Below are 15,300 nucleotides of genomic sequence, written 5' to 3' on the forward strand. Positions count from 1 at the left end.
TAACTCCTTCAGCCTTTCCTCATGGGGCAGGTTCCCCAGCCCTTTGATCACCTCTGTGATCCTCATTTGGACCCTCTCTAGTCCATCTGTGTCTTTCTGGAATTGCGGGGTCAAGCCAATGTCATTCCTGTCTTAACACTGCTGTGATGCATTTTGCATGAGCTTGTTAAAACAGGCACCGCCAGAGAAAGCCACCCCTGAGAGCAGATTTAGGATGAGCCTTGTTGCTGCCCAGGAGAGCTTGTTCTTGCTCACTGGTTGTGAAAGGGGCTGTCAATGTCTGTGGGATGCCGGGGCTCAGGCATGCCGCTCCTGCGCAGTCGGTCTGCCAGACACATTCCCATAGCTCTCCAGCTACCTCCTCTCCTTGCCATGTTAAGAACATCTTGACAAAGTGATTTATAAACTCTCTCCCATGATTGTGTTGGCTGTATTTTATGCCTCAGCAATTTTCTGTATTGCTGAACGATTATTCATGAGTGGATTTTGTGGCAAAGCTTCTCACAGACTTTAGCCCAACTGAATGTGTGGCTGGGTCCTCACCTGTCCTCCTGTCCTTCTTTTTACCCACTCCCTCTCTCAGTTTTAGGCTGGCTCTCTTGGCCTCATGTCCCAGGGCTGTGCCTTGATTTGTGAGCTTGTCACTGTCAGCTCTTACAAGCCGAGCTCTGCCAACCTTACTTTGTACCTGGTCTGGGGGCCCCAGAGGACAAGCTGTGTCAGTACATAAAACAGCAGGATTGACTGGGTGGCTGCCTCTTGTTCCTCAGAGCTAATGTGCCATTTGGGTGGTGAGGACAGCAGAGGTGGTTGGATCAGGGCTTCTCAGGCACCTAACCATGCTTAATGAAAGTTCCACCATTAAGTCATGGCTTTATATTTTGTCATTCAAGTGATTTCTTTACCGACATTCTGTTTTTCCTTCTTGCAGGCTCCACATCTGTTTGTTACAAGCCTACCAGCCCAGTCCAGCTACTGGAAGACACTGGCTTTCTTTACCAGGATCACCAGTTGTTTGCTGGCAGGCATGAAGTTTCTCCACTAACAGCTGAAGCAATCAGTGCCAAAGAAAAAGCTGGTGAGTAGGTGGCCACACTTCCATATGAACCCACCACGTTTACTTCCAGGTTTTTTCTGAAGCATAAATTGAGCAGTTTAGACCATTTATAAATAATATTTATGGAGTTGAAGGCCAGCTTCTCATCCTTTGTAGAGTCAAAGGGGAGTTGCCTTTGACTTGAATGTTACAACCCACCGTCATCTGTCACTTATGCTTGTGGAGGATGCAACATCTAAGGGCATGGTTGCTCTTCACTGCACCACTGGACCACTGCCCATAGCTTTTTGCTGGTGGAGCGGGAGCGGAGGTGCACTATGGTCAGTACTTTTGGACCTTAAAAATAGGCGACTAGAGTACATCTCCCAGATATGAGGATGGTAACAGATGACTAGTGCAGGGGTAAAAATCTTCCTGGTGTATTATTAAGAGCTGCCTTGACCATGTAGAGTTGGCTTTTTCACCTTTCATCAGGCTTACCTCAGGCATAGTCTAACAACCCAGACTGAGCTTTCTGGTATGTTAGGATGAGTTTTCTGGAATGTTGAGGAGATTTTTGTTTTATGTGTAAAGAAATGGCCAGTATGATGAGGCTTTTTTGCACTGTGGTAACATGAGTAAAGCAGCAAGAGCTTTATGGGCATCTAAAAGTAGATGGGCACTTGGCTGCTGTGCAGACAGGTGGATGGACGGGTGTGTGTGTGTCTGTGCATCTTGTTGCCTCACACACCAGCTTGGGGCAGCTGAGAGACCCACTGAAAGCTGGTGGCCAGGCTGCAACCCCCAAAAGTCAGGCTGGCAGGCAGGTAACGTCATCTCAGAGAAAGCAGGAGATGTGTATCCCATGGAGCAGGTGTGGGGTGTTTTATACCTGGGAATCGTCTCTCATGATCATCTTTAAGGCTTTGCCACAGAAATGTTAGTGGAAATGACCTGTTCTCTTAAAGGCTTTTCTTCCCCCTCTGGCATCCGAGTAGTGTATAAGTTATCCCACAGCATGTGCAGTAACTGATGAAACCTCTGGGAAATACCAGATCTCAAGAGAAAGTTTGCTTTCTAACTGCTTTCAAATGCCAAAAAACAAATGTAAGTCCTTCTGACAAACTCCTCTGAGAACTGGAAACAGCAGGAGAGAAAGTTGCCAAGGATGACCTCAAAAAAAATGAACTCAAAACAGCACCTCCTTCTTGCCTAGAGGCATGGGAGGACTGCATCCAGATCTGTGAGCTTGTTCTCACTTTTGTCCACACCAAGATCTTGCAGGAGCACCCCTCTGGGCCCAGGCACTGTTTGGGCAGACGTCTGAGACCACTTTTGGGATGGGTGTGGAAGGAGGGCTCCAGGAGGGAGGAATCCCCATGTCCCACCCGTGGTTATATGCCTTTAGATACTTGGCTCCAGGCAAGCTCCACTGTGTATATGATGCAAACTTGGTACTGTTGCCTCTGGATAACTTCAGTAGCCTGTGTTAGGGTTGTATAGCTGATTCATCTGTGCTCTTTTTAAAATTCTGGTATTACGTCTATGACCATAATACCTTTCTTGTACTCATCCAGCAAAATTACAACAGTTAGTATTGACTCCCTTAGAAATAGCGTTATTGGCCGGAAGGGAAATTTCAGTTTTAGGGGAAGATGACAGAGCACAGATTACTCTTTAATTACACTTTTGGGACCTGTTTATTTTTAGTGTCATTTCACAGGTTTTCTGTGACACATTCTGCAGTTTATTGTGGCAGGCAGTGTGCTTAGGAGGGCATTCATCTCACTTTGGTCATCAAAAATGCAGCATCTCTTTTAGTATTGCCATGCAAGCTGCATCTGTAAGCTGTGCAAGGCATCTCTGGGGGGAGGTCAAACACTGGAACAGGCTTCTTAGAAAAGTGGTTGGTGTCCCAAGCCTGTCAGTGTTTAAGAGACATTTGGACAATGCCCTTAATAACATGCTTTAACTTGGTCAGCCCTGAATTGGTCAGGCAGTTGGACTAGATGATCGTTGTAGGTCCCTTCCAACTGAAATCTTCTCCTCCCCTCTGCCCCTTCTCCTCCTCTCTCTCTATTTCCCTTCCCTTCCCTTCCCTTCCCTTCCCTTCCCTTCCCTTCCCTTCCCTTCCCTTCCCTTCCCTTCCCTTCCCTTCCCTTCCCTTCCCTTCCCTTCCCTTCCCTTCCCTTCCCTTCCCTTCCCTTCCCTTCCCTTCCCTTCCCTTCCCTTCCCTTCCCTTCCCTTCCCTTCCCTCTCTTCCTTTTCCCTCCCTTCTCCTCTCCTTTCTTATCATTCCATTGACTTGGGAGGGAGTTCAGAGCTGTGGTTATGGAATGCATGGAATATTATGGAGGGGATGGCTGGGTAGGGGATAGGAGTATGATTTTAGGGCTCACTGCAAACAGAATTAGGGATGAACTGGGGTGTGGGATGAGCAGGGAGCAGTGCCCTCTGTCCTTCGACTGCTTGCAGCCACATCCCAGGGGGACCCTGGCAGGACATTGCCTGGGGGTGCATCCTGGGTATGGGATCACAGGTGTGGGGTGTAGGAGGGCGAAAAAAGGCGGGGGGACCGGACCTCCTAGGCAGCAGAGCTAATGGCCACCTCTCTCTCTCCCTGCCCAGCCGAGGAGGCCCTCTGCACTCTGCGCCCCACCAGCTGCCGCCGGGTGCCGGAGGTGGAAATGCGAGGGGCGGAGGAGGTGGCAGCCGGCACCGTCCTGCAGCGCCTGATCCAGGAGCGGCTGAGGTATGGCAACCCCAGCGAGAACATGAACCTGCTGGCCATACAGCACCAGGCGACGGGCAGCGCCGGCCCCTCCAACAGCACTGCCAGCACTCTCTCTTCCGCAGAAAACCTCGCGCCCGAAGAGCCGCCAATGGTCCAGCCGTCGGGGCGGCAGGAACCGCAGGGGCAGGAGCACCAGGGGGACGGTGCTGCCATGGAGAAGCAGCCCCGGGCGCCGCAGCCCCCGCATGGCACCGAGGAGCTCCCCACCTATGAGGAGGCCAAGGCACAGTCGCAGTTTTTCCGAGCCCAGCCGCCTGCCGCCGCTGCGGGATTTTATGGCGCGTCGAGCCAGAAGTCCAGGACGGAGGGGAGGCCGACGGTAAACCGGGCCAACAGCGGGCAGGCGCACAAGGACGAGGCGCTGAAGGAGCTGAAGCAGGGCCATGTGCGCTCACTGAGTGAAAGGATCATGCAGCTCTCGCTGGAGAGGAACGGGGCCAAGCAGCACCCCCCGGCCCCAGCGGGTGGGAAGGGCTTCAAGGCAGCCCCACCGCCCAGCAAGGCCATGGACCCACGAGGTCCACCACCCGAATACCCCTACAAAGGCAAAGCAGCGGCCCCCAGCAGCAAGGCGCAGGAGCATGGGCTCTTCTATGGCGACCAGCCAGCGCAGGACGTCCTCAAGGCCTCCTATGCTGCCCCCCAGCCCGCCCGGGCGGAGATGGCCCTGGTCCGCTACCAGCCGCCCCCGGAGTACGGGGTCAGCAGGTAATGGCTGCCAGGGGTGGGTCACTGGAGGGGCCTGGTCCTGCTCTTGCTGGAAGATTCATCTTCTGCAGGGCTTGGGTCTTGGGTAGACATGGTCCCTGTGAGCTTCAGCCTCGGGCACGCGGCGGGGACATCGCACCCCTGCGGCCAGGACGGCTGGTGGAGGCATCTGCATCTCCAGGAGGGCTATATGAAGTGTATACGCTGCTTATATCCTGCTTAAATCTACCCAACAGAACTCACACGGGGCTTTCACGGTGCCGAGCCCCTCGTGCCAGGCCTCCCTGTGAGCACGGGTTTATTCCAAGCCTATTAGAAATAATCCAGAGTGTTCGCTCGCTGTGTGCTGATCCCCGTGAGCAGCGCAGTCCTGGCCAGTGCCCGGGCAGGGTTGCTGCCTTGAGAGGCGAGCCCGTGTGCTGAGGCCTCCCTTTTGCTTCTTGTACCTAAAGGCAAGTGTTTCCCTGTCTCAGCCCTGTCTCTTTGACCTCCTGGATGGTATTTTGCTGTATTTGGGAGGCTGGAGTTATCTGGTATGGCTGTGAGTGGTTTTCATGTTGCAAGCTGCCCCATTAGGTCTCTACTGACCCCAAAATCCCCAAAAGTTTTGTTGGTGTTGACTTAAGTTGCAGATGCTTATTTTGCCACAGTGCAGGCACGGAGAAAAGGTGACGCAGCTGACCCAGCTTTTCCTTTCCAAAATTTGTAAGGCATGAAATCAGGGAGTGAATGCTCTTCCTTTCCATCTTTGCAGAAGTGACAGGTTTTGTGTCAAGACGGGGAGGAACTCGGAGTGTGGCTTTCTAACGTTGCAGCGCAGTTGCAACAGGGTGAGGACCTGCACTGAGTGCCGCTGGCCTTCCTCCAGCTACACTTGTGTTTTGATTACCAGCCCACCACTGTGTGGAGTTTGTGCAATTTTTTCAGAGGAAGATGATATTTTTAAAAGCTCAGCGAAAATCTGTTTATGCTAAAAAACAGCTATATGAACTTGAGTGCAGCAGGGTTGAGCTGGGGCCGTGCTCTGCTGCAGCCGTTTGCAGAGCTAACAAACATCTCTGGCACCAAGCAGATTTATCCCCACAGAAAAGGAGCTGGTTTGGGTTGTTTTATTACTCTTGAAAAATGCGGATTCAGTACCCATAGAGTCTGTTCTGCTGAGTCCATGTGAGCGAGCAGACCTGGGCACTGCATGCACCGCTGCAGCTGACTGGGAACAGCACTGGTGTCGAGTGGGAAACCCTTTGCGACCAGTTTCAAAACCTTGTCCAGATGCCTGATCAGCAAGGTTAATACCGAGAAACCCCTTGATTTCAGTGCAGCTTTCCACACTGACAGCAAGGGCCTGCTCAAGCCTTATGCCAAGGCACAGCTTGATCACCCCAGCAGCTGGGGGTGAGAAGCCCCTGGTTCATGATGATGACTACTGCTCATTTTCATTAAGGAACCACGGTTTAATCCCCAAATCACAGCGCAGAGGGTTTGCCTGCTACCCGTGTGTGCTGTTTGCTTTGCATGATGGTGGAGAAATGTCTCTGCTGGAAGGTTGAGGGGCAGTGGGGAATGTGTTGTGCAGCAGAGGACTGGCAGGGCAATAGAGCAGAGCTGCTGCAGTTCCCAAGCTCAGGGCCTGAATAGCTCCTGGTCTGCATATATCCCTGCTGGCCTTTCCAGGGGTAGGTGAGGAGGTTGGCATAGCTGGAGGGCATTTCATCAAAGCTAGGTACGGTCTAAGGTATGTGCTCTCTCTGGTGCTTTCTCTAAGGTGGGTCTGGGTCCTGATGCACAGACAGGGATTTTCAGGTGCCTCTTAGCTCCTTTCATGAGGTGCCTGGATTTTGGAGGATGTCTCCTGCCTACATGTTCCTGCCAGCTACTTGTGAGGCAGTGATCAGCACTAGAGGGACATGTGCTCGCTCGCACACTGTATCTTGTGCTTTTGCTTGCACAGTGCCAGTGGCTGGGGGGACATTTGGCTGTGCAGAAGATGTCAGACAGTGAGCCTTGTGGCCTCAGCAAAGCAGTGGTCTTCATTCTGTCTCGTGCTTTTTCTAGCGTATTTTTGATACATGGATGTCAGCCTTTCACTTTGCTTGGGAGTGCTGACATATTCACTGCTGGCATTACCTGTTCTTCATTGGTGTGAACTGGCTTGGTTTCTTCTCCTGTACCATATCTCAGTTTATGAGTGGCCTCACAGGCTGCAGGATCCCTTTATGGCCCTGCTACCTGGGAATATTTGGGTGACAAAAGGCTGTAGGAAGTGGCAGCAATCCCAGTGTGCTCATCACTTGCGGTTTCTCGGTGTGCAGCAGTGGTGCTGCGGTGCATCCCTGCCACATCTGGGGCTGCATCGCAGGGTGGGCTCGCCCAGGTCTAGAATGAGCATAGTTAAAATGCAATTCTATAAAATGGCCTCTGCTCCAGATATTCCTCTCTATGGAGAGGGTAAAGGCAGGTTACCTGTCCGGGGATGTTAGCCCCATCTCTGCTAGAGGACTCGTCTGGGCAGCAGCCCCCGAGCACTGCTAGAGGAGACCCCGGGGGCTGTTACACTGCTGGGTTGCTCCCAAGCACAAACCTGCTCGTGCCTCCAATTTTGCTCACTGCTTCCCCCCTTACCTGGGTGCTGGAGAGGCTCACAGCCAGCTCTCTGGCTGGGGTGAAGGACCTTGATAAGAGAGATCAAGGACTACCCAGTTTCATAAGGTTAATGGAAGAGTAGGATTTGGAGAGGCTGTAGTTGTTTTTTTTTTTTTTCTGTTAGAGGAGCAAGCGAGGTGAGAAATTGCAGCTTTCATCTCACCAGGAGGGCCTGGGAAAGAACCTAGTGGAAACAGAGTTTTGCCTGTGGTCAGATAGGAATCTCATATATCCTAGCATCATCTTCTCTCTGTCCTGGCCGTATCTGTTCTCCAGCCCATCCATCCTGGCATCCTCAGGACAGGGACTATGCAAAGGGCTTCTGCCTTCCAGGAAAGAGAGGGGAGAAGCACTGAGCTGCCTCTGTCTAGAGGAAGCACCCACAGATACCAGGGATGGAAAAAACATGTGGGGTCACAGATCCCCCACTTCCCTCCGCTATGTCCTTGTGTGATGAGGGAAATGGGGCTGGAAACCCACAAATGCTGGCAGGGAGCTGTTGCAGAAGATGGGATAACTGCAGCTGCTGCTGGGCTTGCTTTTTTGGTTTGGCTCTTTTTTGCATGTCACTGGTTTTAAAAGGAACATTGCCTTTATAATCACTGTGGTGAAATCTCACAGCTTTATAGTAAATCTCAAGGTATTTGGTATTATTCTGAAGATCTTCTAGCATTGTAAGATGCTGTGGTCATCTCAGCATTTATACAAATTAGGCTTAGTGACCACTGCTTTATGGACATCACAGTTGCTGAGCTTGAAGCCTGAAGATTAAAAGGCAAAAAAACCCCATACCTAGAAGGCAAATAGAAGTGAACCAATATTTATTCTTGTTTTAAAGTACCAGTATTTTTAAGCCAGTTGCATGATGCTTGGAGCCGTGACTCACGACTTCTGAATGCTTTAAGTTGGCCAAGCATAACAGTCTTTAGAAACCCATCCTTTCCTAGATGGGCAGCAGTTCCTGAATGGTGTCTTTGCTGACTTTTCTTAGGTGAGTGTTCAGAGTCAGAACTTGTCAGGTAAAAGGGCTTTGACATAATCAAAGTTGTTATTTTGCACGATGCTGTGTATTAATTGCAGTTTATGAAACATCCAGTCCTGGCGACTGTAAAACTCTCTGTCTGGAGAATCCATCACAGCCTTTACAGACTTGTTCCACTAGCTAATTGCCATCTCTGGCACAGATCTGCATCTGAGTTTTAGCCTGTGATTTCTGGTTACCAGCTGGGATTTTGCAATATCTTTGTCAGATACAGTGAGGAGCCCTGTGCTTTTGGTCCTTTAATGCACTTAACAGATGGAGCCCTGTAATTATTTCACTGTTGTCAAACCCCCTTTTTTCACTGTGGAAAGCCAACCTGGATGGCATTGCAGTACCAGCCAAAAAAAAAAAAACACGATTAATCAGATATAATATCACCTCTGCAATGTGACTCAATGTTCCTCATTTATGTAGCTCATTGACACTTGTCGTTGCAGACGTTTGCACTTCAGGAGCTCCCCATCCAGCTTGATATCTGGTCAGACATGTGGGTGTAGTCACAGCCCAGAATAGATTTTCTCACCCTTTTGCTGTACCTCATTGTGTTTATTCCTGGGAAGATGAACTTGGACGTGCCCAAGTCCATATTGTTTCTCCCTGCCATGCTTAAGCAGTGATCCAGATCACTCAGTGCAATGAATCCTTTTCATTGCTCCCAGTGGCCCCTGTCAGATCCTGGTATCTTTTATCCAGGATAATTTTTTTTCTCTACACTGTTAATAAAAAGTGTTTATAATGCACATGAAGCCCTGAACTGCAAACACCACTGCTTGGTGAGAGGAATTCATTCGTGGCTACATGCAGAAGTCAATCGTGCAGACACCTTTTAATTCTGATTTAACCCATGCATTCTAAAAGGTGGCATGCAACTGAAGAATAAATCTGGTCTGTTTTTAAAGATATCCCATTTTTTTATGTGCCTCATAAAATTCCATCCTGCCTGGATGTAGAAGCCTATATTTAACTGCCAGAATAGTCTGTGGCTTCTCCAGTTATTTGTGTATTAACCACCCCTCCACATTACTGCTGTTTTCTGACAACATGTTGATATTTACTCATTCAACCACATGTCTGTGGCTGCTGAGGGGACAACAAGGAGCTCCTTTTCCTCCCCGAGAGCCCCCCAGGCTGGGGATGCGCTGGCAGTGGGGCCGATCCCAGGGGTGTCTGGATTTGAGCCCAGGGATGCCTGGCCCAAGCTGAGTTCTGATGGTGTTTCCCAGCGAGGACAGCCCAGGCACAAGCGTGAGCTTTGTATCCCCTCCTTCAGGTCTAATCTGCCTCTCATTAAAATAAATAAAAGAGAAATTAAGCTCTTCCCACAGCTTGGGTGATGCCCGTATCATTTCTCTTTACCTTTCCATGTTGTTATCCTGATTGGTTCCTCTAGGAGCACAGAGGTTGAGGAAGGCACCTTTTCCCTTCCTGAAAATCAGCTGAGCTTTAGAAGAAATATCTATTCTGAGTGTGGATCCCTGTGAAGAAAAACGTCTTGTCCCTCTCTTAACTGCAGAGGATATCTTTAATATGGTGTGTGTCTTTTCAGGTGACAATTTTGCCATGCAAATCTTCATGTAGTCATCCCCCAAAGAAGCCAGGCCAAGTCTTCCCAGCACTAATAAACATTAACAAAATAGTGAATTCTGGAGATGAGAATCGAAGTCTGCAGAATGGTTTTGAAATAAAACTTTGTGTCTACAAGGTGCTGCAACTGTTGCTGATTCTGCAAGCCAGAGGATACCACAGGGGCTATGTCTTGGCTATTGAAAATCTTATCTCATTTCTGGCTTAATTGGCATTTAATAATGGGTTTCCTTTCACCATGACCATCAGACTGAGCTTACAGACTCCTCCAAGATCCTGTATTTTTTCCCATACAGTGACAACACTGATTCCTCTACATTATCCACAGCTACAAAGAACAACATTTGGAGTCTGCTTCGTGACTGCAGAAATCATAGTTGAAGTCAGGTAGGCCCCTGGGTCTGAGGTTAGTAGCCAGACTCAATGGGCAGAAATAAGCACCTTTCATGCACTTTTTACTCACATTATAAGGTAAAAAAGCCTAAGCCAGCTTTCAAGATCTGCATCCCAGAAACACCTCTTTCTATTTGCTGACTCAGCTGGAGCATCCACAGCAGGTGTGTGAAATTGTGAGATGAAGTCCCTTAGGAGAGTCTTGTAGAGATGAAGTAGGCCAGTCTACCTGGGAGGCAAAGAAAGGCAGAGCATTTGGAGAAAGAGGAGCTAAATAGGTTAAAGGAGGCTGTTTTAATTAGGAATGTAAATGCCATGGTATGTTGGAAACAAAGTTCTTCTTCCACTGGCCACTCTTCATCCCTACATACAGGAGAGCTGCATTACAGGGCAGAGATGGGCTTTTCTATCCAGAACATTTACAAGCATTTTTATTTCATTGCTTCCTAATACTGCCTTGCTTTATCAAGCAATAGCTCTTCTGTATTTACAGTTTCCTAGTTGTCAATGGCAAGTGGACTTTATCATTAATTGTCGTTTCAGGCTTTCTTATTCCTACATACAGCTACTAGTTCCTTCCCCCAGATTCCTCTCTGTTGATCATTCTTGCTCCCAGGCGTTCCAGTGTAAGAGCTGTGTGAAGCCTATGCCTAAATCTGGGGGCTTGGGTGGCCTTGCTGAATTCTGAGGAATTTTTTGTGAAAGTGAAGTCTATGGTCAAGTATTTTGCTGAAGACACTGTATTGCAAGCTACGTATAGTAAGCTAGTATGTATATTGCAAACTATACATCACTTTAAAGAGAGAGTGCAGTCTGATGACCTTTGAATAGTAGCCCTTGAAAGGCTCACTGCCTGCCTAGTATTCCATATTCTAAAAGCTGGTTTCCCTAGTATTTTCTTTTTTTTTCTTCTTTACCCTGCATTGCAGAAGTATATAAGAGCCCTACTTCTACAATAATGTCCACAAAAATATGTTTTCAATAGAAACGTAGCTGAAGTATTGCAGAGATACCCGACTCTCATCTTGTTCCACAGTTTCGTGCTTTTAAGGACAATTTTTGATAAAAATGTGTTTAGCTGGAAGATTTTAACCCGCTCTAATGCAGAGCAGGATCAACGTTTAAAATGCAGTAGAAGCATTTTGAGAATGTTATTCTTTACTAAGCCTGAGGGAGCTCAGGATAATCCTGATTGCTTCGTTTCTTTGGAGCTTTATGTGAGAGGTTGGATGTGAACTAAGCTGATATTATAACTCTCCTATTTCCACAAATGTTGATTTGTTAATGTGAATTCCTGTGTTGATTTTATTGCATATACACTCAGAGATTTTGCAGTTGATAAAGTCAGAATTAAATAGGGACAGATAAAACAAGTAAAAGGAAAATCAGAAACCTGTTAATTGTGTTGAACAGCCATGTTTTGGAAGGCATAATGTCAGTTGTGCCTGTTCAGTTTCCAAGCTGGAAAACACTTTGGAGACTCTCTCCTGTGGCCCTGGTGGTTGAGACTCTGGTGCCCAGCTGCTGCTACAGGGTGTAAATCCTTGATAGCTCAATAAGTGGTTTGCAGTTCAAGAAAACTGAGGTCCCGGGGATCTCTCCCACTTTGTAAAGCTGGACAGACTGGTGTGCACATGAAAAATTTAAATTGATGGGAGGTTGAGATTTGGCTAAAGTACAGTGTGAGGAGTTCCTGCAAGCATTTAAAGGGTGTATCTACAGCCCAAGATTGTATTACTTCATTATGAAAAGGAAAATTGCTATATCTCCACTGGTTTAGATTCAAAGATGAATTTTATTATAATGCTTTAAACTGTTTCTGTAAAGAAGTGAGAAAACCTGTACCTGTAGCAAATCTGTGTCTTTATAGTCATATAACTGTGTCCAGCTGGGTTTTTACTTGCATAAAATCAGCTGTGGCCTTTATTTTGGTAAAGACAAACAAACATGGATGTCAAGAGGAAGGGACCAGACTCCTTTCAGTGGTGCCCAATGATAGGATGAGGGGCAACGGGCACAGACTGAAACACAGGAGGTTCCATCTGAATATGAGAAGCTGCTTTACTTTGAGGTGCCAGAGCCCTGGAACAGGCTGCCCAGAGAGGTTGTGGAGTCTCCTTCTCTGGAGACATTCAAAGCCACCTGGACACATTCCTGTGTGATCTGCTCTGGTGAACCTGCTTTAGCAGGTGGGTTGGACTGGATGATCTCCAGAAGTCCCTTCCAGCCCCAACCATTCTGTGAAACTCACGCTTAGTTGAATTAATTGTCATGGTAAAATATGCAAGCGCAGGCTGTCAGCAGCGTGGAGGAGGTGCCACGCACTTGGCTGTATTTGCACACACTGTGGAGCATCTTTTGCATCATGGCTGATCCCTTTTGCATCATCCCTTGCTCATGATGTTCTCTCTTGTTCAGATTTTTGAGAAAAAAAATATTCCAGTCCCACGAGAGGTGCAGGGTCCCTCGCTGGGCTTTACATGCTGGGGCACCAGAAGGAAAGGGGCACTGTGAAGATGGTACGAGAGCTGTGCCCATGGTGGGCTGTCCTTACAATTTGCAGAGCAGCTTGGCACAGGGCTCACTGGTTCACATGGCCTCAGGTCCCCAGGCACTGCTAGGAGACATGGTTTTGGTCTCATGAAGGTAAAATAAGCCCCTCAGGTCAGTGTGGCCTCCCAGGTATCCTGCCACGAGGTCCCAGCAGCAGACAGGAGTGGTGAGGGCAAAGAGGTGGTAAACTCCAAAGGCAGATGAGGAGAACCAGCATCTTAACCCAGTCCCAGTGTCCAGGAGCTCTGAGACCACCTTGGGCCCACCACTTCAGAGGGATTTCGAGGGAGGTCAGAACATGCTTCCTTTTGTAGCTCTGGGCTTTGCTGAGCACCATCTGAAGGCCACAGTGCAGCCAGAAGGTCAGCTTAGGGGTGCACACTCCTTCTCTTTCTGATGACAAAAGCAGGAGAGCAAGGCAGCCTCACATCCTGAATCAAAATGATGTGCTCCCCATTGGAATGTCCCCCATCCTGCTAAAGCACTGCAGCAAATCACTGCAGTCAGTACAGAAGAAAGAGCTGCTGTAGCATCCTCTTCTCTGGGAGGGCGGGATGGATTTTAGCTCCAGTTAGCCTGGCGTTTGGTGATGGGTGTTTTTGCATGGCTGCTGTAGTTTTCTTTCTCCCACTTCTCCAAGCCGTTGTGTTGCTGTTCTGGTGCACGCTGCAGCATGGGACAGTTGAGCAAGGCTAGAGCAGAATTTTCACCAGCAATAACAGATGAAACTTTGTAATGTTGCTTAAGAAATGGTAAGATCATGGAACAGGTCCTCCTGAAAGCTGTGCTGAAACATTTGGAAGACAGGGAGGTGATTTAAAGATAGCGAACTTGGGTTCACCAAGGCAAATAGTGCCTGACTATTCTGAAGGCCTTCTATGATACAGCAACTGCATCAGTAGATGAGGGAAAAGCTACCTGTTGTCCCTGACAACATTCTTACCTCTAAATTGGAGAGGGGTGGGTTTGATGGATGGACTGTTAGATGGATGGGACGTGGCTGGATGGCTGCATCCAAAGAGTTACAGTCAATGGTTCAGTGTCCCTGTGGAAGCCAGTGGCAAGTAGTTTCCCTCAAGGGTCCATACTGGGACCAGTACTATTTAATATCTTAATGAATTACATAGATAGTTGGATCAAGTGCACTCTCAGCAAGTTTGCAGATGACACCAAGCTGAATGGTGCAGTTGATTTGCTTGAGGGACAAGATGCCATACAGAGAGACCTGGATGGGCTTGAAAAATGGACCCATGTGAACCTCACGAGGTTCAACAAGGCCAAGTGCAAGGTCCTGCACCTGGGTCAGGGCAATACCCGGTAATCAGTACAGGCTGGGGGATGAAGGGATTGAGAGCAGCCCTGCTGAGAAGGACTTGGGGGTACTGGTGGATGAAAGATTGGACATGAGCCGACAATGTGCACTTGCAGTCTAGAAGGCCAATTGTGTCTGGGGCTGTATCAGAAGGAGCGTGGCCAGCAGGTGGAGGGAGGTGATTCTGCCCCTCTGCTCCGCTCTGGTGAGACCCCACCTGGAGTCCTGTGTCCAGCTCTGGAGCCCTCAGTGCAGGAAAGACATGGACCTGTTGGAGAGGGGCCAGAGGAGCCACAGAAATGGAACAGCTCTGCTGTGAGGACAGGCTCAGAGAGTTGAGGGTGTTCAGCCTGGAGAAGGCTCCGGGGAGACCTTATGCTCTTCTAGTACTTAAAAGGGGCTTATGAGAGAGTGAGACTTTTTAGCAGGGTCTGTGGTGGTAGGACAAGGGGCAGCAGTTTTAATCTAAAAGATGGTAGATTTAGATTAGGTGTGTGGAAGAAATTCTTCGCTATGAGGGTGGTGAAACACTGGAATGGGCTGCCCAGAGATGTGGTAGATGCCCCATCCCTGGAAGTGTTCCAGGTCAGGTTGGGTGGGGTTTTGAGCAACCAGGTCTAGTGGAAGGCGTCCCTACCGATGGCACGGGGTTGGACCAGATGCGCTTTGAAAGTCCCTTCTAACCCCAACTGTTCCATGACTCGTATGAATTACTTTGTTTCATTGGCCAGATGTGAAGTGTCATACAACACCTCCCTGCCTTATTGTCCTTTGAGAAGTGTCATCCACTTTCTGCAGATGTTTAGCTCCTTAGTCATTAGCCTGTACCTCTGCCAGAGAAGTAACATGCCAGCAAATGCTCATGGCCCTGGGAGCTCTCCTGTCCTCCTGAACTGCCTCCATGGGTGTTTAATTTATGGACGGAGACACAGCCTGAAGGTACCTCTGTGCTGTGCAGGTAAACCCATCTGGAGGCCAGGGTGGGTTCAGCACAGGCTTTCCCAGTGCTGTCTGCATGAAGCTTGGCCAGGACCTTCCTCCCAAGGACACAGCCTGGATCAGGGTCTGTGCTGCCAGGCAGGTTTGCAGGGTCCTCGCATTTGGGAATGAGCTCACCACTGGTCTTCACTCCATCTCAACACCTTTCCGTGCATGGTGGATGCACTGGGCAAAGCACAAGAGCCAGGATGGGAATGTGGGGCTGTCAGTGCACTGCATTTGGGGGGCCCCAGGGC

At 48.9% G+C, this 15,300-nt stretch overlaps 1 protein-coding gene across 5 annotated transcripts in view; it reads left to right on the plus strand.

The window, feature by feature from the left end:
* AMOTL1 (angiomotin like 1) overlaps positions 1-15,300 on the plus strand; it is an 87,717-nt gene that overhangs the window by 40,990 nt on the left and 31,427 nt on the right. For 4 of the 5 annotated variants that reach the window (XM_065832383.2, XM_065832374.2, XM_065832391.2 and 1 more), the window contains 2 exons: positions 932-1,078; positions 3,665-4,538. In XM_065832383.2, the coding sequence (XP_065688455.2) occupies positions 932-1,078; positions 3,665-4,538 (1,021 nt within the window). Of the gene's footprint in view, positions 1-931; positions 1,079-3,664; positions 4,539-15,300 lie in introns of those variants that run through there. The other variant, XM_065832409.2, reaches the window with a different exon arrangement.

This window comes from Patagioenas fasciata, chromosome 1 (assembly GCF_037038585.1).
Source record: "Patagioenas fasciata isolate bPatFas1 chromosome 1, bPatFas1.hap1, whole genome shotgun sequence".
Classification (NCBI taxonomy): Eukaryota; Metazoa; Chordata; class Aves; order Columbiformes; family Columbidae; genus Patagioenas; species Patagioenas fasciata.